At 38.8% G+C, this 25,307-nt stretch overlaps 1 protein-coding gene across 5 annotated transcripts; it reads left to right on the top strand.

Moving 5' to 3' along the window:
• The first annotated feature begins 1,625 nt into the window (after nucleotides 1-1,625).
• Nucleotides 1,626-23,693, top strand: LOC124286295 (uncharacterized protein C8orf34 homolog). Of its 5 annotated transcripts, none has more exons than XM_046722649.1 (20): nucleotides 1,626-1,737; nucleotides 2,122-2,217; nucleotides 4,073-4,115; nucleotides 4,280-4,330; nucleotides 4,698-4,796; nucleotides 6,229-6,309; nucleotides 9,833-9,990; nucleotides 10,679-10,824; nucleotides 11,762-11,904; nucleotides 12,672-12,739; nucleotides 14,561-14,607; nucleotides 15,801-15,838; nucleotides 17,823-17,882; nucleotides 18,955-19,015; nucleotides 20,157-20,190; nucleotides 20,672-20,747; nucleotides 21,128-21,254; nucleotides 22,110-22,221; nucleotides 22,378-22,404; nucleotides 23,220-23,693. In XM_046722649.1, exons 1-14 carry the CDS (start codon nucleotides 1,681-1,683, stop codon nucleotides 19,005-19,007), a joined length of 1,140 nt encoding a protein of 379 aa, XP_046578605.1. In that variant the 5' UTR covers nucleotides 1,626-1,680; the 3' UTR covers nucleotides 19,008-19,015; nucleotides 20,157-20,190; nucleotides 20,672-20,747; nucleotides 21,128-21,254; nucleotides 22,110-22,221; nucleotides 22,378-22,404; nucleotides 23,220-23,693. The 5 variants fall into 5 exon arrangements, with proteins under 5 accessions (XP_046578605.1, XP_046578604.1, XP_046578606.1 ...); XM_046722648.1 differs by having other exon boundaries at nucleotides 18,955-19,021; XM_046722650.1 differs by lacking the exon at nucleotides 15,801-15,838 and adding an exon at nucleotides 14,984-15,003 and having other exon boundaries at nucleotides 18,955-19,021.
• The last annotated feature ends 1,614 nt before the right edge of the window (nucleotides 23,694-25,307 follow it).

Below are 25,307 nucleotides of genomic sequence, written 5' to 3'. Positions count from 1 at the left end.
TCAACATAAACTCACATGAGTAACCCCTCTTCCATCGAAGCCAAGGGCATTTTAGACTCATTAGATTACACTGTTTACACATAGTGAGTGAGTGAGTGAGTGAGTTTAGTTTTACGCCGCACTCGGCAATATTCCAGCTATATGGCGGCGGTCTGTAAATAATCGAGTCTGGACCAGACAATCCAGTGATCAACAGCATGAGCATCGATCTGCGCAATGGGGAACCGATGATATGTGTCAACCAAGTCAGCGAGCCTGACCACCCGATCCCGTTAGTCGCCTCTTACGCCTTTTGTGGCAAGCATGGGTTGCTTAAGGCCTATTCTACCCCGGATCTTCACGGGTCGTTTACACATAGACTCCCACTGTTTCAAAATTTATACTGTTATCGAGTCGTGTTGACATATTGTATATGAAAAGACTTTAGTGGAATTCTCTATATTCAATATAAAAACCCAGCTTGGTTACACAAGAGGTATCACGTACAATATTTTATTACTCTAGTATAATACCGCTAGACGTATGACGTCATAATGGTTTACAGTTATGGCGTCAATTTGGTCTCACTCACGGAAAGCTGAGAGTCATCACACATCGAAGGCAGTTTCTATTAGTTTATGTTGAAGTTTAAACTCGAAATACAATTTTTATTAAACTCGTGAAAGATTTAGCATCAAACGAGCGAAAGCATTAACTCGTTTAATAAAAATGGTATTACACGGAACGTCGTTTAGTATCCTCTATGCAACTGCTTCAAAATGCTTTGCTGAGCATTGTGACGTCATCAGTTACCATGACGTCACAAACGACATCAATACCCTATCGCGTCTGACGTATATATTGGTTAGCGACCCGTGAAGGTCCGGGTTGGGGTGGTCAGGCTCGCTGACTTGGTTGACACATGTCATCGGTTCCCAACTGCACAGATCGATGCTCATGCTGTTGATCACTGCATTGTCTGGTACAGACTCGATTATTTACAGACCGCCGCCATATAACTGAAATATTGCTAAGTGCGGCGTAAAACTAAACTCACTCACTCACTATATTGGTTAGCTATGCTCTTCGCAAGCACTGGTTATCGTTCTTTACAAGCTGTTGATTGTTTGTTTTGATATAACACTTAGCAATATTCTAAAGCTATATCTATGTTAGAAACTTGTATGCGATGACATGCATCAACCCTGTATAAAATGAAAAAATACCCCAACAAACAAACGTGTAGGAGGAATGATTTGGATAGTAAATGGAATCTCACAATCGTGTGTCTAAATTGATGTAAAATGTATCAATAATCGTCAATACGAACTCGATATATTTAATGAAAATAATAAAATATTCTACATATATACTTCCAGTTTACCCACCTATTATAGACAGGGGTTCATTAACTCTGGCCGGTAAGGGGCACATCTTATTCTATTGAAACATTTTGGATATATATATTCTATTGAAACATATATATATATATTCAAGATCACGTTGTCCATATTAAATCTAAACAGATCCCACACATGAGCTGAGCTGCCAAGTGCCAGTATCGCGCTAACTGTCTGGCGCAACACAAACTTGTAACCAGTGTATTTTCTTATCGTACGAGTTATTCACCTTTGCCGCCAGAGCACACTGACTACATCCGGCGCGGAATAGCTAAGGAAAACAAATCTGGGCACGTTTGAAATGACTCTAAGGATGCAGAACTACATGGAAAAACATAAGATAGGTCCTCTGTTTGAGGTAAGTAATAAAAGCAAGTTATTCAGATGGAAAAGGTAACGATGTCACGTGTGCAGCTACACATGCATTCACTATTTACAATCTGTTTGCCACTTTCTAATATAGGCTATGCATCTAAGTCTGTTTTACATGCCTACGGTGCAGGTTCTGTTATTTGCAACAGAAGAGTCTTTTTACTCATTAAATACTTGTGTATATGTCGCTGACTAGAAATAATGAATAACAGTTTCTTTTCGCAATTCAAATTATTTGTTTTATTTTGTCAAAATATTTAATGCAAATCTAGTTGTAGTCGGTTCATCATGTTCATTGTTTCACAATTACATGCCATAGTTTCTTCTGCTGTACATGTATACATGCAAGTTCATGATCTGTTCCATACAGGACCTCATGAACAAGGTGTTACGAGACATGCCTGAAGATCCCCTCGTCTATGTCCTGAGAGCAGTTTACAAGAAGGCTGGATTAGAAATTCCACAGGTAAGCTGAGGGTGTTTCAAGACATAACTTGTTATAATTAAAGGTTGGTGGTATGTTTGTAAGGAATATGCCATAATCATCTCCTAGATCTCAGAGGCTATCATTTGGGTAAACCTACAACAATCCCAGAGCTGTCAACCCCTAAAGATGGTTTAGAGTGAGACCGAAAAAAATAAGCCGGGGTCCAGCCGGGGTCATGTCGAGGGTGATGCCCTGGTGGGGGTCTCTGGGGGGGCGAAGCCCCCTGCCCCCGAAAATGAAGTTTAGTGATTTTCAGGAGCATTTGGAGCCTTCTGGTGGCATTATTTTGACACTAAAAGATGCATGCTAATAAATAATAATAAGCCGAATCATTCGCATAAACATCGTTTTAGTACTTCGTTCATTCAGGCGTTCTTTCAATGTTCAACTTTACGCAAAAACGAACGAAAATGCGTATTAATTTTGAAATTATTTTTGGCTACCAGATATGCGTGAGATTATTATTTGGAGGCGTGAGAGCGTGACATTCGTCAATAAAGCGTGAGACTCACGCCAAATGCGTGAGAGTTGACAGGTATGCAATCCATTTCCGTGCTCTTTTTTATTACAAATTGCCTGTGCTTGTTCTGTTTACTTTTTAACATTTTTATAATCAGTCAGATGTCAATAATAGGGACAGGGAGTGGGTAAGGGAGGTAACTTGTATTACCTAAAAACCAAAGCCACCTGTTTAACGAACATGAAAACATTCTTTCCATCAAAAACATTTTAAGGGCTTTCTTTATTTCAGTATTGGATTTTGTCACAGTTTTGGTCATATATAACTCACTGCTTCTTCACTGCATATATTGCCAGTCCAACATTGAGGCTGGTTTGTAACTTGCTATCTGACGGTTACGTTAGACCTAGTAGTGTAGGCCATCAAGTTTGTAGGTAGAAATTAATGGTGGGCAGTTTGAGATTGCGAGAACCACGAGAATGGATCCAGGGGTTAGTGCAGGTTTACTGAAGTGCGAATGTATTGAGGATGCTTAATAATTTGTACTGCTACTATTTACATTCAAGGCTTGAGGGCAGACGAAAATATTTGTTGTAACCTACTGCAACCCTAACACAACTGACCCTGAGGATTATGCATAGGTATTATCAGGTTATATACATACATATTTGTTTTCAAATATGTGATTAGGATGCTAATGGAATCAGAACAAGTTCTATAATCTTAGTGGCAAAGGAATCAAAACACTGTGTTTGCATAGTTACAATGCAACTTACATATTTCCTCTCGTCACTCACCACTGTATGTCACAGACTATATTAGGTGGCTCTTGTGAGAGCCCTAACAACCTGGCACATTGCTCCTGATATAAGATACTAGTTAGTCTGGTCCAGGGCCCAGATTTTCGAAGCTTTCTTAGCTCTAAGAAGTGCCATACATTAACATTAACTTACGACTATCTTAGCGCTAAGAGAGCTTCGAAAATCTAGGCCCAGGCTCATTAATCTGTGTAAATAAAGAAGCAGTTGATGTATGGTTGTCAAGTCGTTTCTTCTTTCAATGCAATATTTAGCATGTTTAGGTGCAGGTGCTTGTATCACTGTTTAGGTGCAGGTGCTTGTATCACTGTTTAGGTGCTGGTGCTTGTATCACTGTTTAGGTGCAGGTGCTTGTATCACTGTTTAGGTGCTGGTGCTTGTACCATTGTCAAGCAACAACTGAGTAGAAAATAGTTATGTTATTCAGAATTGAAATTTCAGAGATAAAACTTACAGTTTTCTTAGGGAATATCTGTGCTGCAATAACAGGAATCATGGAGATAAGTATTTTCCATTTTGAAGGAGTGTGAGTGTGATGATTGTTGTTAAATTCCAGGACATCAGGCATGGTGGTTTGAGGAGAAGTCCATCAGGCATGGGTGAGTATGATTATTATGAGTAATCAAAATAACTTGTTTTTGAAATTGTTTTTATAGAAAACATGTTTTATGTCTTTGACTTCCTCTGTGAACATTTGTATCAAATATGATAATAATGTGTGCATGTTTCTGATTATTGACGTGTTAATGTGATGTTCTTTCAGCACGTGGAAGAAGCAGGAGTCCAGACAAAATGCCAGTGTCCAGTAGTGCAGGTGAGTCCTGTTATTCTCATCTGTAGCAGGGGTGGAAATAACTTTAAAATTGCTAGTGTACTCCGGTACAGTGGCACATGTGAAATCACTTGCCCTGATAATTTTTCCACTATACCGGCCGTTTTCTTGTTGAATATTTTAAATAATTAACATAATTAACATTGGAAAGTCAACTGGACGCCGGTACAGTGTGATATACGAATTTGCTTGCCCGACAGAAACAACACTGGACTCGGACGTAGGGCAATGGGTTATTTCCACCCCTGTGCAGTTACCTTGGTTACGTGCATATCATTAGAGCTTATAAGCTGACTGTGTCCATGTCATAAGTACCATATGCTTGAATTTTGCGAACCTTTGATCTTAGATGCAGCTTTAGGAACGCGTGACTATGACAGACCATGGAAGTCACAGGCCAAGAGACTCAAGCCCAAAAAGTCCTCAGATGATGCAGAACTATCAAGATGTAAGTTTCAATATCCTTGGAATGGATAATATCTTCAGTGTTCATGTGTTTCTGTCCGTCTCACCAGGTTATAATAATTATGGTATATACCTGCCATATACCTGAAATCAGATTTATGTTGAAAATTTCTAATGTTAAAAAGAAACCAGTTCAGTTGACTTAGTATGTGAGACTCAGTATGGGAGTCTCCTGTCACCAAGACACAGATGTTTATAGTTTATTACATATGTATCACCACCTGTGTGTTGTGACAAAGTGTACAGTCACAGAATTCTTCATACAGCGAGTTGTTTCTACTTGTCCGACAAGTACTTGCCATCATCTCTCTGTCCTGATGCTTGGTAATCCTGTGTATTGCCAGACTGTCATGATACATACCCTCCACCCTTTTGTCATCTGTGAACATACAGACCCGTGAAGATCCGGGGTAGAATAGGTCTTCAGCAACCCATGTGCTTGCCATAAAAAGGCGACTATCTTGTCGTAAGAGGCGACTAACGGGATCGGGTGGTCAGGCTCTCTGACTTGGTTGACACATGTCATCGGTTCCCAATTGCGCAGATCGATGCTCATGCTGTTGATCACTGGATTGTCTGGTCCAGACTCGATTATTTACAGACCGCCGCCATATAGCTGGAATATTGCTGAGTGCGGCGTAAAACTAAACTCACTCACTCACTCACTCACTGTGAACATACATACATTATGGGAGTAATTTAATCATTTGTTCTGCACAACATTTCAATCATTATTGAGCTTAAAATGACAAGCCAGCCTGAAAGACTGAGCAAATGTTCTGTGCACATGGAGATCAAAATTGTTAATGGCAACCTTGGATGAGAGTAGAGGTGTTAACTTGTTCTCACTATACTTTTGTAAGTCTGGAAAAGAGGTTTGTTGTGTCTTAAGACTGACCGGGATGGAGGGGTAGCCTAGTGGTTAAAGTGTTCGCTCATCGCACCAAAGACCCGGGTTTAATTCCCCACATGGGTACGATGTGTGAAGCCCATTTCTAAAAGCGGCGTAAAACTAGACTCACTCACTCTAGACCATTTCTGGGGACAACAGGTCAGGTGGCGTCGGTGGCCCAGTGGTCTGAGGCAGTGCTATTTGCTGTGCAGAGTCGCGTCCATTGGCTGTGCCAGAAACCTGAGATTGTGGGTTGTAATCCTGGATTATGTTTCTTTCTTTGTCATCACCATAACCGTGTTTGGGGTTTCTGCAAAGTGGTAAACATTTAAGACCTGCATCACTTGGGCTTTCCTCCCACATAATCTGGAACACTGGAAAATGGAGTGTAATTTGATTGGGTAGCTGTTTTTGTCATATCATTCAAGGGTCAAGGGTGTATATCATGACAGGATGGCAATATGATTCCCAGGATTGTCAAGCATGCCATGTCATCAAGATTTTACAATTACTCAAATTTCAGCTCAGAGCTCCAGGCTCCACTCCACCCCTCTCAGTGACAGCACTGTAGGGGAGTTGCTTAGAGTGACCCCGGTCAAACTGGGCAGGTGTTATTATGTTATCAGCATGTTAGTCTGCCTGGCACACCAGGTCAAGGAAATAGTGTCAGATATTGGTGCATGGTGGCAGCTGCTACTAATATCAATATGGTGGATGGCTTGCTTTAGTATAGAATGAAGACCAGTCTCCTTATACCCAGTACAATCTTGCATAGCCAGTTCATTGAAGAAAGCACAACCATTATGATTTAACAGAATCATTATGAAGTATTTTGTACCAAAATCCTTTAGTACGAATAAGTTAAATATCTTGCACATTTTGTAATACAATATTGCAAGTAATGTAGTAATTGACTTTAATACTGACCATCAGGCACATACAGATGGTAAATAATATATTTGTAATAATATGTTTGTCTGTGACCAGAGGGTTTAAAAGGAGATTGGATGGTCACAGGAGAAACCAGTGATTCCATATGATTAGTCATGCTAAGTACTAATTTCATAACCCAATTATCCTGAACATTTTTAGTTACCTCAGTTATTGGTTGCTGTCAGCCTTTGACATAAGTGCATGTTAAAGACAATGATGATATTCCTCACAGACTACCGGTAGTAGCATTTTAGGGCTATGCGTATGATTCTGAGCCATTTGCCAATGCTTCATTGAATAAAAGCAAATATGCAATCATAGGAGCATTTGTGTGTCATTTCTCATGGAAGCATGACTGTCTTCAAACTTTTGAGGACCTCCAACTGATTACATTTGTCTTGAAAATATAATTTTCTGAGGCTGTTTTATACTGGATTAAAGTATGAGGTACTTATTTGTAGATACACCTGACATGTTCAGCTGGTAAAAATATGGGTAGGACTACAGAATACCAGATACCTATCGTTATCTTTGACACTTTGAAAGCACACAGGTTTACTTTTGGTTAGGATTAGGGTAAGGTTTAGGGTCAGGATTAGCGTTAGGGTGATATGACGCTAAACAATATGGCTGGAAGGTATCCGGTATTCTGTAGGTGTACCAAAATATATAGAAATAAGTGTAGTCAGGAGTGTGTCAGTGTATGTATGAGTGTAAAATTGTTCCCTATAGCAGTGAAAGAACCCACATGAATTTTGACACATGTTTTACCATGAAATATAATATCTCGCTATCTGTTTATGTGCTTAATTCATTATCAGCTGGTCCCTAGTATGGTGATCTACCTTTGGTTGTTGGTGATCTATAGCCCATTTTTATACTGTCTTGTCCTAATTTGACATCCAATTTTAGAGAGATATGCTAGTTTTATTCTCAATACTGTGATATTCTACTTTACTGTCCTTTGTAGACAGGTTTTTTATAATTTACATGTATTTTTGGTTAATTTGAAACTTGTTTTAGTCACGATATGGCTGAAATATTGCCGATGTGACTGTACATTTTAACTCACTCACTCACTCATTATCAGCTGTGATGGAGAAGTTTTCTCTGTGATGGAGAATCTCTACTTTAGCATGTTGAGAAGCCAAAGACATTGCAACAATGATGTCTCTAAGTCACAGTAATATGTGCATTATGTAACCGTACACTATAGAGCATGCTTTATATATAGTAACATGCTTGTGTTAAGCCATATGGTTGTAAAATATAGATAACAGTAAGCCATGATGCACAACAAGGTATTGAACATTAAACATGAACATTAAGTATTATAATGCTGTAAGCTGGGAACTGTTTTTAGTGGAATAATAGCAATTAGTTTCACTTCAGGTACACTATAAAGACTACTGAATGGTTGGTGAAGGAATGGAATCTCTTCCATATAAAACTTGGTGAAGGAACAATTTTGAGAATTGTGTCATATATGTTTGTTTTGGGTTATCAATAACATTGAATGAAATAGGTTTTCATGAAAGATGGTCTGGCAACAGAGTATTTTATGGAGTCAGTTTCAGATATATGTAAATGCAAAGATACATCTGGCTGCAGAGAGATATTGATGATTAAGTTTCAACAATGTTAGAACTGCAATTTTGAGTCCTTATCAAACAGGTTTCTGTGACTCCAATATTTGAGATAGAAATATCACAGCTTAAGAGAAAAGAAAGATATAGCTGGCCAGTCCGGCTACCTAGATTTTCTGTTCTCCAGCTGGTAAGAAAGAAGGCAGGTTCATTGTTGTAGACACACATTGTGGAAGTGACATATCAGGAAGGATAGGCATGCGGCAGGATATTGCATCTCAGAGATCAGGCATGAGGCGTTTTGTGTGGTTCCATAGCATGTGCATTTTACTGGGAACTATCATGACGTCCATTTTGCATGAAGAACATAAGTGCAAGGTTTTGTGTTAAATATATTTCAAAATGATTTGAATGTCTAGTTATTGACTTAGCTTTAACCTAATACATTACCTAAGGCGTCTGGTACTCAAATGCTTTAATATATTAAGTACTAAACACATGATAAAGAATGTATAGTTGTTAGGCTTTGCCAAGGTCAGAAAAGTCCCTGCGTGGCAGGAAACCAGAAATTTTGACACAGTGACCACACATTTCATAAAAATACAGGCCTACAAGTGTTGGTGCATGAGAAATCCCATTTTGTATTTTTGAGCACATTGCTTTTATTATATAGGGTAAATTAGGCCTGTATGTATGTTGTAAGTATGAGCCTGGTGACTGTTGTACATAGTTACCTATGTACAGATGTAAAAACATATTGGAAATTTAGGCACTTGTCATACTTATTTCATGTTCATTCATGGTTTTCAATTCATGCTGAGAATGTTCAAATGGCAATGCTAACAGCAAGGATTGTTACATTGTTGTTGCTAAACTGCTGACTACATATCCAGGAGAGCAACATTGCCTTGGCATTGTTTTTACTTCATCCATTGAAGGTAGCTGCTCCGTTTTGTAGTATGTAATGAGAAAGTGCATGACATTACAATGAAGTATATGAACACAAACTGACAAACAGAATGGAGGCTTACATTTACAGTAATCACATAATTAACCTACCTTATATGCTTGACACTTGTACATAATTGCTTTGAAGCATGAAACCAAATGGACGATAAATGCTTGATGTATATCCATAATAAAATGAGATTATGGAGACAGAGATAAAGTTTGGTGTATGGTTAACGTAGATATTTTCACCCATACATCTGCTGTCCTAAAGTTTCATAGGTTTGGAATTACCTGAAATTCAAATGTTGTTGTGCAAGGGAAGTAACCCTTTGACTTGGATTTCCTTAAACAGCATTCTTTCAGTTTAGCTTTACTTTGTTTCTGGCTCTTTTAAGACAGCACTTAGAACAAATACAATATATTTTAAAATTTCATTTTAATGATCAACCCACTGGGGAAGCCAACCTGAAAACCCACTAATTTGAAAGAGGGGTCTTATCCATAATTAACAATCACAAATAAAAATTGTATAAGTCGGGCTCATAAGTTTTTAGTGTGATGAAAACTGATGCTTCAAGATAGTCATCTGGTTCATTGATATTAATACCAGATGGTTTCTGATCTATATCAACAAGTATCTCATGTGTGTTACAATAGCTCGGCGCCAGAGACCAGACTGGAACAGTGATGTGAAGATGAAGACAACATCGTTCGATGAGCTGTGGGAAGATCCATCTCCTATGAAGAGAGATGACCCAGTACGATCAGAGACTGTCGGGATCATGAAGAAATCCTGGGCCAGGGTGGGACTGGATGTAAGTTGTGCCTGGGTCCCATATTGCATTATGTAGACTTCATTCTTTGTCATTTGGTGTCCAAGAGTTTTACTGGTTTCACATCACTGCACATGCGACGAAGCTACAAGATAATTATTAGTATTATTTCAGTGTTTTGCAAAATGGATTGTTTACACTGCAGATGCATTTTGCTCCTAAATAGAAATGTCTGTCTGGGATTTTGATAGATTTATTGTTTCAAAGAAACATTCATTCAACAGATCAGGTTGTAACTTGTATGAATTGGTTGAAATCTCACAATTGATGATTGCTTCATTACCAATGAGAAATCATCGAAAAAAATTGGTTAGCGTCATTTCTCAGATTTTTCTATTCAGGTTGTTATTCCTGATATGTATAACATGATGCAACTTGCTACTTTAAAGTGATGACTAATATTTCATGAACATAAACTTCCCAGAGTCTTCAACAAATATTAAGTCATGACTTTTCAGTTAGTGAAGTAAGTTTTCTAAGAATTAAACACATTTTCAGGCCCTGACAACCTCGAATATATATTCCATCGACAAGAATTTCAAAGACTAAAACAGTTGTTCCAAAATCGTTTGTGTTCGATTGTGTTTGTTTCTGTGTTTTCTGTAGGATAAGACCCTGAAAACAAACACACAATTAATATTTCGTGACAATTGTACGATTATTCCCCCAGGACGAAGATGACAACATATACAGCAGCAACAAATACACAGGTCCTCGCCACGCCCACTTTAAGTCTGACGAGGATCTCCTGGCCGCGGAGAATATTGTGTCATCTCGCAAGGCCAACGTTCACCAGAAGAAGACTGAAGGGAAGAGGTGAGCTGCACTACATGTCATTTACATCCTGAAATGGTGAAGTGAAATTAGTTTCTAGACTTTTGCGCTTACATAGCCTCCTACATGCACTTGTGTGTGTGTCTATGCGTGCTGCATGAGTACTGTCAGTTATAATCTGCTATCCTTATGAGGTAACATGCCTCAATTTTTAATGGATACCCCAGTCACACACTTTATACTTGTTGGTACTTGCCGATCACTGCTTCAGGATGATTGTACCTCTCATGCTAGACCGCCTCTGTGGTGTAGTGGTTAGAGCGTCTGCCTGGAGAAGGTCGCGGGTTTGATCCCCAGCTGCGCCATACCAAAAGACATTAAAATATGGTACTTGTTTGTCCCTGCCTGGCGCTCGGCATTAATGGGTACAACAAGGACTGGTCGCCTCGGAGTCAGTATAATGTGTCTTAGTGGGATGTTCGTGCTTAACTGCGGCATGGTATCTCACCTGAGCTAGCACTATAAAATCAGCTTAAGTCTGGGCTAGTACAAGCAGCCACACATACACACACATGCACGTTGTCATATGAGCAAAATATTCTTAAGAGCAGATGTTAAACCCCATTTCACCACACCTCACCTCACCTCTCATACTTTAACTTTGACTTCCCACAGTCATTGTTCAGAAACATATAACTCCTTAGTATTAAGACATGCAGAACTCCTATACTTTAACATTGAGGTATGACTTGTAGGGTTATGATCACATTGTAGTACAGGGACAAATGATTTGCTACAAGGGAATGCACTAATTGCTTTCCTGTCTCTTTCTGTTTGCCGATTATCATGTTTGGGAAATACTCACAGAAAATGGATGTAGTAGCCAGTACCACATTGAAGGTGGATAAGATTTACTGTCAGTATTAAGGCTTTAAGGGATGAAGATGTTTGATCTAGAGATGTTGATGTCTGTTTAAAGCAAATCATCTCGAAGTCACAAACTCAATGCTGCACAACATCGTCAGGAGCTGGAGAAGTTGTTGTTACAGTCGGAGAAGAGGTCTACAGATTCGGGCTACACGGAGGAACCAGGGGAGGACGATGAAGCCTTAGAGATGCTAGGTGAGACGATCGTGATGTTGGGTCCTCATTGCAGCTCATGTGACAGCCTATTTGTGATGTTTCCTGCCAGAATATTTCTATAAGAAGCCAAACGCAGACCTGTGTTTTTAGTCATATCTCTTTGTCCATTACACCCGTGAAGGTCTGGGTTAGAATATTCATCTTCAGTAACGCATGCTTGTCGTAAGAGGCGACTAACGGGATCGGGTGGTCAGGCTCCCTGACTTGGTTGACACATGTCATCGGTTCCCCATTGTGCAGATCGATGCTTATGCTGTTGATCACTGGATTGTCTGGTCCAGACTCGATTATTTACAGAACGCTGCCATAATATTGCTGAGTCCGGCGTGAAACTAAACTCACTCACTCACTCACTTTGTCCATATGCTGACTTTGAGTCTCATTGCTATTATAACAACATGTAGATCATATTCAACAATATATCCCTACTGGTTAGATTTTGTTCCCAAAGTGGGTTGCAGTATTTCCTAAATGCCTTGTTGAATATTGGATGATGTTTATATATGGTGTCAAGAATAACGGTAACTTTCTAATCAGCCAGTCACTGTCAAATTCTCAGTACTAGCAAGCATTCAGACCTGCATATCTGGAAAACTATGTTATCAACAATATCAACTGAAAATGCTGTGCCATTAGATTGTAGTGGATGCTCTTTATCCACCTTCTTGTATTTGAGCACCATGACAGCAATGCTTCATGGGAGTACCAGTACCATCAAAGGACATCTGTATGGTATTGTCTTTCAGAGGATGCTGATGATTTGAGACGAGAAGGAGTGACCAACATCCCAGCTTCAGGCTACAGACTCAGTAAGGTCGGTAGAGAGAGTAGAACATCTTGTGGTACCCAGTGCAGTTGCACATATTTGTCCTTGTCCTTGTCGTTCGGCTGAGAATCTTGGCAGAATTAGTCCTTAGAAACGTTCTGTGGAGATTCCATGTAGAATAAGTCCTTAGAAACGTTCTGTGGGGATTCCATGTACAATCGGTGCAAAGAAACTTTCTGTGGGGATTCCATGTACAATCGGTCCTAAGAAACGTTCTGTGGGGATTCCATGTACAATCGGTCCTAAGAAACGTTCTGTGGGGATTCCATGTAGAATAAGTCCTTAGAATTGTTCTGTGGGGATTCCTATACAATTGGCCCTTAGAAACGTTCTGTGGGGATTCCATGTAGAATTCTTCCTTAGAAGCATTCTGTGGGGATTCTTAGAAACATTCTGTGGGGATTCCATGTAGAATTGGCCCTTAGAATTGTTCTGTGGGGATTCCATGTACAATCAGTGCTAAGAAATGTTCTGTGGGGATTCCATGTACAATCGGTCCTAAGAAACGTTCTGTGGGGATTCCATGTACAATCGGTTCTAAAAAACGTTCTGTGGGGATTCCATGTACAATCGGTCCTAAGAAATGTTCTGTGGGGATTCCATGTACAATCGGTCCTAAGAAACGTTCTGTGGGGATTCCATGTAGAATAAGTCCTTAGAATTGTTCTGTGGGGATTCCTATACAATTGGCCCTTAGAAACGTTCTGTGGGGATTCCATGTAGAATTCTTCCTTAGAAGCATTCTGTGGGGATTCTTAGAAACATTCTGTGGGGATTCCATGTAGAATTGGCCCTTAGAATTGTTCTGTGGGGATTCCATGTACAATCAGTGCTAAGAAATGTTCTGTGGGGATTCCATGTACAATCGGTCCTAAGAAACGTTCTGTGGGGATTCCATGTACAATCGGTCCTAAAAAACGTTCTGTGGGGATTCCATGTACAATCGGTCCTAAGAAATGTTCTGTGGGGATTCCATGTACAATCGGTCCTAAGAAACGTTCTGTGGGGATTCCATGTAGAATAAGTCCTTAGAATTGTTCTGTGGGGATTCCTATACAATTGGCCCTTAGAAACGTTCTGTTGGGATTCCATGTAGAATTCGTCCTTAGAAGCATTCTGTGGGGATTCTTAGAAAAATTCTGTGGGGATTCCAGGTAGAATTGGCCTTTAGAATTGTTCTGTGGGGATTCCTGTACAATTGGCCCTTAGAAATCCTTTACGATTCCATGTAGAATTCGTCCTTAGAAGCATTTCTGTGGGGATTCTTAGAAACAATCTTTGGGGATTCCAGGTAGAATTAGGCCTTAGAAGTGTTCTGTGGGGATTCTTAGAAATGTTCTGTAGGGATTCCATGTAGAATTGGCCCTTAGAAACTTTCTCTGGGGTTTCATGTCGAATAAGGCCTTAGAAACGTTCTGTGGGGATTCCATGTAGAATTGGCCCTTAAAAACGTTCTGTGGGGATTCCTTGTCGAATAAGTCCTCAGAAACGTTCTGTGGGATTCCATGTAGAGATGGTCCTTAGAAACCTGCGATTACTCTGTTGGAATTCTGTGCAAAATATGTCCCTAGAAACCAGTGTTTGTTGATTTGAAGGGATTCCAGGCAGAATAGGACCCAGTACACTATGCATGACTTGAGGGCTGATGGTGATCCCTGGGTTACTGTGTAACTTAGCTGATTATCTGTCCTTGTAGTATTTGTATCCTTTCAGCTTGGTCATTTCCTCACTCTATCAACCACCGGTTTATTGACCATTACGATTGTAGTAGAATTTATTAATATTTATGTAAAATTTTCTGTTTCGCAGATCATGCGTCAGCGACGATCAGAGCCAACTGTAAAACTGAACATCAAGTAAGTATCTTCATGTTACTTCACAGGGTTTCTGTCATGATTTTATCATAACCGTGAAATATTCCTTATGTTCATCAGAAAGCATATAGCATATTGGCAGTAGTAACTGTACTGTCTGAATTACAACAGTGACTTTGTTGATTTAGGTTTGGTAGATGGTATCCTCTGATTTGTCGGACATCCCAATAGTCAGACATATATGGGTGTTGCCCTAATTAATCCCTAGTCCAGTGTCTGACAATTGGGATGTCTAACTAATGGGAGTAAATCTGATAGACAAGTAATTCAACTTATATGTAACATAACAATGCATTCTGTTCAATGTTAGCCATGAAACATATCTGCATTTGTTTTCATCCACTTTGTGTTATCTTAGACCAATAACAGTTTCCAAGAGTGAGTACATAGAGTTTGCATTAGCTCAAATGGTTATTGTTTGTTCACACTGTTGTTTATATTCTGAAAATAGCTTCTTTGAATCCTTGTTGACTTTGCTTGCACTTGGTTGTTTTTCCTTGTTCTTATTTCTTCTGCAAGTTGAGCGTTTACTGGATGTTACAGAAAACATTTAACTCAGAATAATAATCAATATCTATCCAAAGAAAGGTTTGTATGGGTTGGATAAATTGATTTGAGTCAAACTACATCAGTATTCAACATTAAGAATGAAGTAAGTTTTCAAGGACCCTTTACCACAATTAAACACTGTGTCTGTTATTTTTTTAATTCAATTCATTTCTTAAAACTCATGGTACCAAAGAAAATGCATGATTACACAGGAATTTCTTAAGTCTGATTGTAGAACACATTGTTCCTAAGTACCTGTGACCAAGTTCACAAGGAGGTTTTGATACACAAGTATTTTGAGTCTGCGTTAACCCATCTGAATCCCAACAGTTGTTGTCTTTGTGGAGCCAGGCTATGATTGGTATGCTTAGTATAGCTTACATTAGTATGTGTAGATCCTGTAGTAGTGTAGAGGAATGTACAGACACTGCTGCAAGGTCCTTCACTGACCACCAAACAGTAATCTAAAAGACATCAGAATCACAAAAATGCTGTTTTTATGAGAACAATTAAAAAGAATGACCAATTTGCAGCAAAGTACAAATTGCACTGCTTGTCTAATGATGTGTTGTGGTAGTTATCTCCCCTGTCTAACTCTCTTACCCCGTGGTCTCTACGTCTTCCAGTCTTTACCCACGGCCTGAGCCAGCACCCTCAGTACAAGGTATGTCAGCTACCATGCCTTCCTCTACACTGTGTGGCAGACAATATGTCCGCTGTTTTTATGTCAGAATTTCTCAAAGATAAAAGCGTGCTTTGGACATATATTTCCTCTTTGTCACAAGTTTTTATAGTGTTCTTGAATAACTTTACTACTAACATCTCCTTACAGGTACATTTTTATATTTTCTCTCCTTATTAAAATATCAAAAACAGTTGCATCAGTAATTGTTTTGTTGTGTTGAGTGTTTTAGTTAATGTGATAATTTTTGTTTCTTGTTTGCCTATAGTGCCAAAGTGTTCTTAGCTTGTCTCATTCAGATAATGTTATAAGACGTGATTTGCATGATGCATAGATAGGTTGTATGTGCAGAGGATGTTTGTATTGTGTATTTATATGTATCTACCAAAGCCTTATAAGGCAATTAAGAAATGTATGGACATCAATTACATAATCAGATATCTTGTTTTGTGATCATATATGCCTAATCCAAATATGATGATCAATTTTTCAGAAAATGTTAAAATAAATATTGAGAAAATATGCTTAAATTCTTTTTTAAAAGAATCCCTTTCAACATATTATATTAGAAGTTCAATTGTATGGTATTTAATGATTATCTATATGAGGGTTTCATTCATGACTCTGTTGAGGAAAATATGTTTCATGTTTTTAGAAGTATGTTAGCTGCAGGGAACTTATTTGTCCAACAAACATGGCTCTAGAATCATATGAGTCTTGTGTAGTCTTGAGTCCCCATGGGATTGAGTTGATGGTGCAGACCTGCATCTGAGGATCACACATGTAGCAGTGGTTGGGAAAGTATGTCAGTATCTAATGTAGTCATAGCAGTATTTTATAAGGTTAAAGGTCATATCACTTCTTCATGACATATAATATGCATTGCTGATTATGAAAAAAATAAATAAACAAAGTTATAAAGCATTATAATAACGCCAATCAAAAGTGCAATATTTTGTGCTTGGGTTTACCTTCCTCAAGCACGAAGCAGCGGGATACCGAACCCAGTCACAGCTGCGGATGGTGTGCACTCAAGTGTAACGGCTGGTTCATTAGCAGATGCCGCCAGCGTCTCACTGTGATAATATATATAGAAAGTTGGGTTTGTAAATACATGCTCATTTTGTGTATAACATTTTACAATCAACAGACATCATAACATGTCATGTGTTCAAGTATCACACCTGCCTGTCTGTGTAATTACATAATGTGACAGAGACCGAACTCGGGCCATAAATCAATGCGTTTTGTTTATGTTGTATAGCCTGATTGGTGTTAAGTTCAAATTACATGTGGTCAGTGATCGCAGTTGTGTATTGAATATTGTCATTAGCAGACAGGCAGGCAGACACACAAGTGTCAATAAAACAAGACATTGAGTTTTGTCTGTTACAGCGACATATCTATATCACAGTTAGAAATTGTGTCAACTCTAAATAATGACATTGCTTTTAAGTATCGAACTGAGAAAGTGACTCGGTAAGAAGAACGTGTGGTGAAATAGACAAATGAAATTATATAAACAGTTTATTTACTGTCATAACATACAAAAAGCTCGCGCCTGTGAGATATCAACAAAACATTATGAAATAGCTCACACCAAAACCTTCACCGAGTATTCACCAGACATCCCACTTCAAGTTCTGCGAACCTGTTTCAAAATTGTAAAACGTTTGAACTCGCTTGATTTACATACGTTTTTTTTTCATTTTTCATCGTTATTTTTCAACTTTATAAGTTAAATTTGCATTTTTGACGATTTGTTTCGGTAAGTCCATACCGAAAGGTATCAGAATCTGCAAAGTTGTGTTTTATGTTGCATGTGACCTTTAACTAGTCATGAGCTGCTGTGTATGAGAAGTGATCCTCCAGGCCCAGGTCGAGCATCCTGGAGTGTCTCCTCATTGCCCTGCTCACCTTCAGCCACTAACTAGATCATCCGTAACACCCAGTGTTTTTCTTTAAGGGGAGCCACATGAAGAGTATGGAGTGTACGACTCTGACATGGAGTACAGGCCACGCAGAGGTCAGTTGTCTGGAGACTTGCCTCACATATTGTAATAAAGATTCTTTCATATTGCTGTAGTCAATCTGTGATGACATGTTATTACCACCAGATTCTTCCTTAGTACTGAAATCTTTCAATCCATGCTAATTACAAACCTATATTACTGTAGGCGGTCTGTCATGTCATGTCAATTACCAGCCTATATTACTACAGGCGGTCTGTCATGTCATGTCAGTTACCAACCTATATTACTATAGGCGGTCTGTCATGTCATGTCAATCACCAACCTATGTTACTATAGGCGGTGTGTCATGTCATGTCAATTACCAACCTATATTACTATAGGCGGTCTGTCATGTCATGTCAATTACAAACCTATGTTACTATAGGTGGTCTGTCATGTCATGTCAGTTACCAACCTATATTACTATAGGCAGTCTGTCATGTCATGTCAATTACAAACCTATGTCATAGGTCATGTCATGTCAATTACCAACCTATATTACTATAGGCAGTCTGTCATGTCATGTCAATCAATTACCAACCTATATTACTATAGGCGGTCTGTCATGTCATGTCAATTACCAACCTATATTACTATAGGCGGTCTGTCATGTCATGTCAATTACCAACCTATATTACTATAGGCAGTCTGTCATGTCATGTCATATATTACTATAGTCATTCTGTCATGTCATGTCAATCCTATATTACTATAGTCTGTGCATGTCATGTCAATTACCAACCTATATTACTATAGGCAATCTGTCATGTCATGTCAATTACCAACCTATATCAGTCATGTTAGATACAACCTGACATTACTGAAGTCAGTCTGACATTCCATGACATATTATCTGTAGTAATATGAAAGAATCGTATATACAAGGACAGAGACCATGATGATTCCTATCTGGTACACAGCTTGTGTAAAACCTTTTTAGGAGACAGTTGTTCTCCCTATGGCTAGTTTTGGCACTATCGTAATATTGGCAACCTCCAACCCTGTTTTATGGTATTTTAGTCGAGTTTAAATTTGCATCATGGTGATTTTTTAAAACATTTGAACATGTTGAAGATGTTGTTTCAGGAAGTCCGTCCGGGTTGAGAGTGATGATGAGTTTGAGAGCGTATCCCAGGTGACGGGCCCGGTAAGTGTAAGTCATCACTTTTCACATCACTGTTGTTGTTGTAGACACAGCTTTCACACTGCCATTGTGTCTCTCCTGGATGACTGTCTGTTTGTTTAAAGAAACAACTAAACTGGATTTGGAGGTCACAGTAGCTCGATTGATTAACTTTCATGTTTTGGATGGTGCTCACAATGTCGACCTCTGGTTTATCTGGCCCAGAATCTATTGCAGAAGCAATTTAGATCTAATATTGATGACTGTGATGTAGAATGGCACCTGAATCTTCTTGATACTGAACAGGATTGCATGATCAAGCATCTTAAGTGCATTATGTCCATTTCCATGAGACACCACAATATCTTGCTCATCTTCCGTGTCTCCAGTTTAGTGTGTTGATGTATGGCTGATGTTTTGTGTGTGGTTTTCTTTGAAACGAGTGATTTTCTGCTGTGCTTTACGTGCCTGATATTTATTTACAGTATTGGAAGTCTATGCATATTCACTGTGTACATCAACAGACCTACCCATGAAAACCAGCAGAGAATGAATTTTGGACACTTTGAATAGAAATAGTTACACAGATTACAGATTAGACAAATCTCCATAAAGTGTACATCATGGGCATTATATAATATAATCCATCACATTTTCAAAGGAGACCCAAACAAACTGAATTAGTGCATGACTTACTGTGCATGATTTGGTTCCATGGAAAATGTGTCTGGTTTTAATAATACAAAGCACACGTTAGTCTTTAGTCTTGTTTCTAACGTGTGTGCCTCTCTATTTTAAGTGTACATATTCCATAGTTTGGTTAAACTCCGGTTTTCACTGGTAGGCCTGATTTAATGCAACTAAATGTTATTATGAATCAATTTGCTAGTTTGATCTGGTTCATCATTCAATATATACAACTAAGCATTCTTATAAATTCATCTTCAAATACAAACTGTTCAATACTGCCATCTTGATAGATTTCATATATCATGACCTATATAGTGGATTAATTTGATTGCTGAACATGGTATTTCAATGTTGAGATCAACTTTAAAGTCACTGAATCACTACAGCTGTACTCTATACCACCTGAATGTGGTTGGGACTAGTTCAGTAGTTGTGCTTCTCTTCCGACTGCTAACATTGTTGATGGTTCTTTCAGAGGCGCCCTGTGTGGAATGTTCCTGATTCTGATGGTAAGTGTACATATTCTTCACTTGAACAACTTACCCTGCTAAAATTCACGCATCATAAACAAATAAATGGCCTGTATTACCTTGTTATGAAATATGTATATGTATATAAAATGGCCTTACCAGAGACTTACCAGATGTTATCAGATAAAACAGAAATTCATTAAATGACACGGAACGCATTAGCCCAAAACATACTAAGTTGCCCATCCGGGGATTCTCGCAGGGAATAACTGCTCATATCTGTCATGTCAGCCATGTTGATAATTCAATAACTGCTTGTTATCATCACATGACCGAATGGTTTGCTGCATGATATGGTGCAGTATGTGTCAGTGTAAGTATCCCACATGATGTCAGATATACAGGAGAGATGATCAGGGCAGGATAACAATTTGACTAGAGGACAAATACCAGAAAGTATCCTTAATAATACCATGGATACCATGCATGTGTGTGACATATTTCATTTTTGTGTCAACAGGAGAAAGCTACATACCACGTCCTGCGTTCTCCACTCCGCAACCAAGCAAGGCCAAGGGGAGACCATCAAAGCACAGGTGTGCATACGTTATGTTTATGTAATCCTGCTTCGTTCGATCCCAGGTTGATATTGATATTGTTATTGTGAGATTTGAAGATAAGCCTTCTATTATGAAAATGTATACACTAAGGCTTCAAGGGTCTTTTTCTTTCTTGAATGGAGATCTGCTACAATGGAAATTGAGGTCTAGTACATTGGAAAATCAAGGATGATATTTATATAATTAGTGCTAAGAACACTTGCACATGTTGTATGATACACTAAAAGATGGGCATGCTTCTGAATACAGAAACACCATTCAATAAGAAGTCTGACTTGAGCATGAGGTGGGTTTATTATGAGGGGTTATGTGTTGTGTTTTAGCATCCTCTAGTTACCACATGTGTGTTTCCACAGACACCTCTCCTCCACTGGTCCAGCTAGGTACAACATCCAGAGTCCTGGTCGGTCACTGGAGAGTGTGGATGACTTTACACAGGAGGGTGTGAAGACATGGACGCCAGGAGTTGGCACCTCTCATCAGGTAATACATTGTACTTAGTCTGGTCTCTGGATGTGACTCAGTACCAGTGACCATAAAACTGATGTTAGTAATATTAGGGAATGTTACTCAGTCAGTTGCAGCCACAAAGACAATCTCATCTATACTACCCGTCAAAAGTTTAGACTCACTTAAAGTACTCACTATATGTTATATATATACATATGGTTACATCGAACATGAATTCCTCCACTAACTTGGGGGAACCAACTGCAATATTTATGCAGATGAATTGCACGATGATCATACATAGAATTGCTGAAAAGCATGTGCAAATATCGTGCATGTGAACAGCTGCGGTTTGGTGTAAAGTTTTGTTAAGAATTCGCCAGTTTCATCGTTTATTGAACTCATGACAATAATCTCTTCAACGTTATGAAGTGTTTTACAATACATCAGTTCATGTGTAAACAAACCTTAAACAGCATGAAATATTTTGCAAAATCTAGTTTAGAACAGTTGGCTGAAGTAAGTGGCTACATTTACACTAGTGAGTCTAAACTTTTGATGGGTAGTATATGTCAAGCTATGCGTTTGTCTCTGATATCATTTTCCTTTACTCCAGTGTTCTAAGTTTTCACTGTGTTTCCATCTTTGGGCTTCCACAACTCCTGTGTTAGTGGGTTTGAATCCTGTATGGTCTTACAATGATTCTTGGTTTGTCGACATTATGTCCATGCTTGTGGACTCCATAAAACTGGAGTCTCATAATTGGGCATTCTTGAACACAATTCAAGCAGGGTTAATCACAATTTTAGCAGAATTAATCACAAATCAAGCAGAGTTAATCACAATTCACCACTTACTACTACTAACCTACACAGTTGTCTATGACAGAGATTGATGTCCCCTGATGGAGACAATGAGGTCCGAGAGTCCTTACAGTCGGCCCGTGGGGGATGGACATTTCCGGATGATTCTGATGCCAGTTTCACAGAATTCAGCAACAGTAAGTCACTTCTGTGAATAGCCTTGCTTGTGTTTTGATCAACTAGATCTTGAGGACATGATGAGAACTGAAATTCTTAGATGATATTACTACCATTTCAGTGGTCTTTTGGTTGGTATCACAAGTTTTCTAGAGACTGGTCTTTTCTTCTTTCAGGGAAGGGATCATCACGAGAACCACGAGGTAAGTTGTACCTGTAAGCCGTACTGGTAAACCCTACCTGTAAGCCAGACCTGTAAGCCAGACCTGTAAGCTGGATCTGTTTCTTTAACTCTACCAAAGCAGCCATAGGGATAATGTTAACTTGGTATAGTACTTATGGCAGTTATCGCCCAGTACTTATGGCAGTTATCGCCCAGTACTTATGACAGTTATCGCCCAGTACTTATGACAGTTATCGCCCAGTACTTATGGCAGTTATCGCCCAAACAACTAACCTTGTAACCTGACCTTCACTTACACACCTGGGAGGTGGGGTAGCCTAGTGGTAAAAGCATCACACCAAATTCCTGGGTTTGATTCTCCATTTCACTTTCACACATGTATTGAGATACAGGTTCTGCTAATATTTTTATCAAAGCTATATTACATGGAAGGTCTTGATGTTCTTTTGCCATGACAAGATCCTCATATTGAATCTCGTATTCTTGCCACTTATGGTCCTTGTTTTGTCCCCACCAAACCTATGAAGTAGGAGTGAGTGAGTGAGTCTGGTTTTCCGCTGCTTTTAGCAATATTCCAGCAATATCATGGCGGGGGACATCAGAAATGGGCTTCACACATTGTACCCATCTGGGGAATCATACCCGGGTCTTCGTTGTGACGAGCGAACGCTTTGTCCGCTGGACTACCAGACCGCCCCATGAACTAGGAGGTTCATCAAGGTGATCATTAGCCTATGACCTAGGAGTGATCCACAACTTTTGTCATTAGGGCTTTCCTCAAACGTCCGACTTGAAATGCTGTGAAACAACTGCAATACTGTTTTCTCTTTTCAGCATACTGATCAAGGGGAGATAACCACAGACTGACAACTGTTAATGGATGGTTAATTTGGAACTTGGTTACAATAAAATGTTATTTCAGATAATACATTGTTACTTGATAGGTTTACATGATACCTTTTTGAATTATCTCTATATCCATTTTTGTACTAAATTTGTATTTTTTTAAAAAGTAGACCCAATTTATGGACAATAAATTTTATAGCTTACTGTAATAGTATGTGTTCAGTACATATCCTAGTACTGAGAGTACCTGTGTAGTATCTGTGATACAGAGATAGCTGCTCCGATATATGGTAGACCTTATGTTCTGTGATATGTAGACGATGTATACATATTTGGTGTTTTAGGTCCTTTCATCCTAATAGAGATTGACTGTGATATTTGCAACTTGACTGTCCATATTTTACTCATTGTATACACATATTTCATGTACATTTTACTTCATGAATAAAAGGTTTAGTTGAACATGTTTCTCAGTTTATCTGTTTATTTTGAGTCCGGCACTGTACTCTTGGACAGATCCCACATTGTAAAAACAAAAGACCGGATCTTCAATTTGTGTCATGGGTACTCAAGAACTATCATACCTTACAGCTATTGAAATTCATGCTACTCTACTATCTTTAGACTAGTGAATTGTGCTGGGGACAAGGCAAACTCTAATGATAGTAGTCCTCATTGACCAGAAGGCTCTGGTGTCCCCCGCCGTGATGTTGCTGGAATATTGCTAAAAGTGGCATAAAACCAAACTCAGTCAGTCAGTCAGACCAGAATGCTATTTGTCCTGAACCAGTCCTCAATGGATAATTTTGCTGAAAATTGGAACTGAATAAAACTTACAGAAAATGTACCTATTATAGTAAACATTTTTGTCTTGTTTCAGAAAGTTTTGCAAACTTTGGAAACTAATGGTTTATGCTAAACAAGACTTACAAACATCAGTATGTATGAAATGCAACAAAAAATGTCACCAAACTCTGGGCAGGTCTGAATCTCAATAGATTTGAGGTGACATCTGTGAAAGGTCACAGTTATCTGAGGCTGAACATCCCCAACTTCATTGCACAAGTTATTAAGTTTTTTAATTCATGAAAACGATATATTTTTCAGTAAGAAAAGATGAAATACACAATGCCATTTAGAAAGTGGTCAAATGTAACATGTTATATTTGGGATTACACTTTCTTAGTAAAGTACAGATTCTAGTACTTTTGTTGGGTTGAATCACCTCCAAGGATTCGAACCCACACCCTCAGCCTAGACCGCTGGCGATTAGGTGCCTGACTCTGAGGGTGTGGGTTGGAATCCCATAGGGGACTCAACCCAACAAAAGTACTAGAATCTGTACTTTACTAAGAAAGTGTAATCCCAAATATAACATATGTTACAAGAAAAGATAAGCTGAAACTAAATACATCAATGTCTTTTACATGCCACAATGTGGTGTTCCTTTAGGCACAGGAACACTGTTGCTGGACAGGTTAGATTAATTGTATCTAGTCGTCAAGTAGTGGGGGCTTGACTGCATATGTCTGTACAGGATGGAGTGGTGCGTTGTTGATTATTTCAGTCACTGGTATGTCTGGTCCAGACTTGATTTATTACACATATATCGTCACACTTTTCTGGCAGTCAGAATCTTAAAATAGACTATGCATTTACGGGCATTTCTCGTGGTTATGTAAATGGTTTCTGTTTCTGTATTTAAAAAAAAGGCCACCATGACGAAGCTGCAATAGTGTAAGACCACCCCTACTTTGTTTCCCTAGTCCCCTCCGCCGGGTCTTCTTTTATACCGGAAACAATACAGCATTCTCTTAAGCTGCTGCTGTAGAAGTTTATGCCCTCTTATAATGAAAACGTTTCAGCTTGATCGTTTTCCATCACCATTTATCAGATAAGTGTTTCCGAACTGAATCCAAACGACTTTATCTTCATAATAATGAGAGATTTTAACCAAAAGATCTAAAAATATAAACTCCTAAAATGCATTACAAAATTAGTGAAGAATGTTTTTTATATTTTTTATTTTTATACGTTTTCTTCGAAGAATATATCACAGGTCCCATGTACACCCAT

This window comes from Haliotis rubra, unplaced genomic scaffold (genome assembly GCF_003918875.1).
Source record: "Haliotis rubra isolate DU_JTF1 unplaced genomic scaffold, ASM391887v1 Scf38, whole genome shotgun sequence".
Classification (NCBI taxonomy): domain Eukaryota; kingdom Metazoa; phylum Mollusca; class Gastropoda; order Lepetellida; family Haliotidae; genus Haliotis; species Haliotis rubra.
This window is presented reverse-complemented; position numbering and strand designations above follow the sequence as displayed.

Coding starts and splice junctions, on each gene's coding strand:
- LOC124286295 (XM_046722649.1), top strand. CDS start 1,681: ATGACTCTAAGGATGCAGAACTACATGGAAAAACATAAGATAGGTCCT. Junction 6,310..9,832: donor AGTGACCCCGGTCAAACTGG/GCAGGTGTTATT, acceptor GTGTTACAATAG/CTCGGCGCCAGAGACCAGAC. Junction 11,905..12,671: donor TGAAGCCTTAGAGATGCTAG/GTGAGACGATCG, acceptor ATTGTCTTTCAG/AGGATGCTGATGATTTGAGA.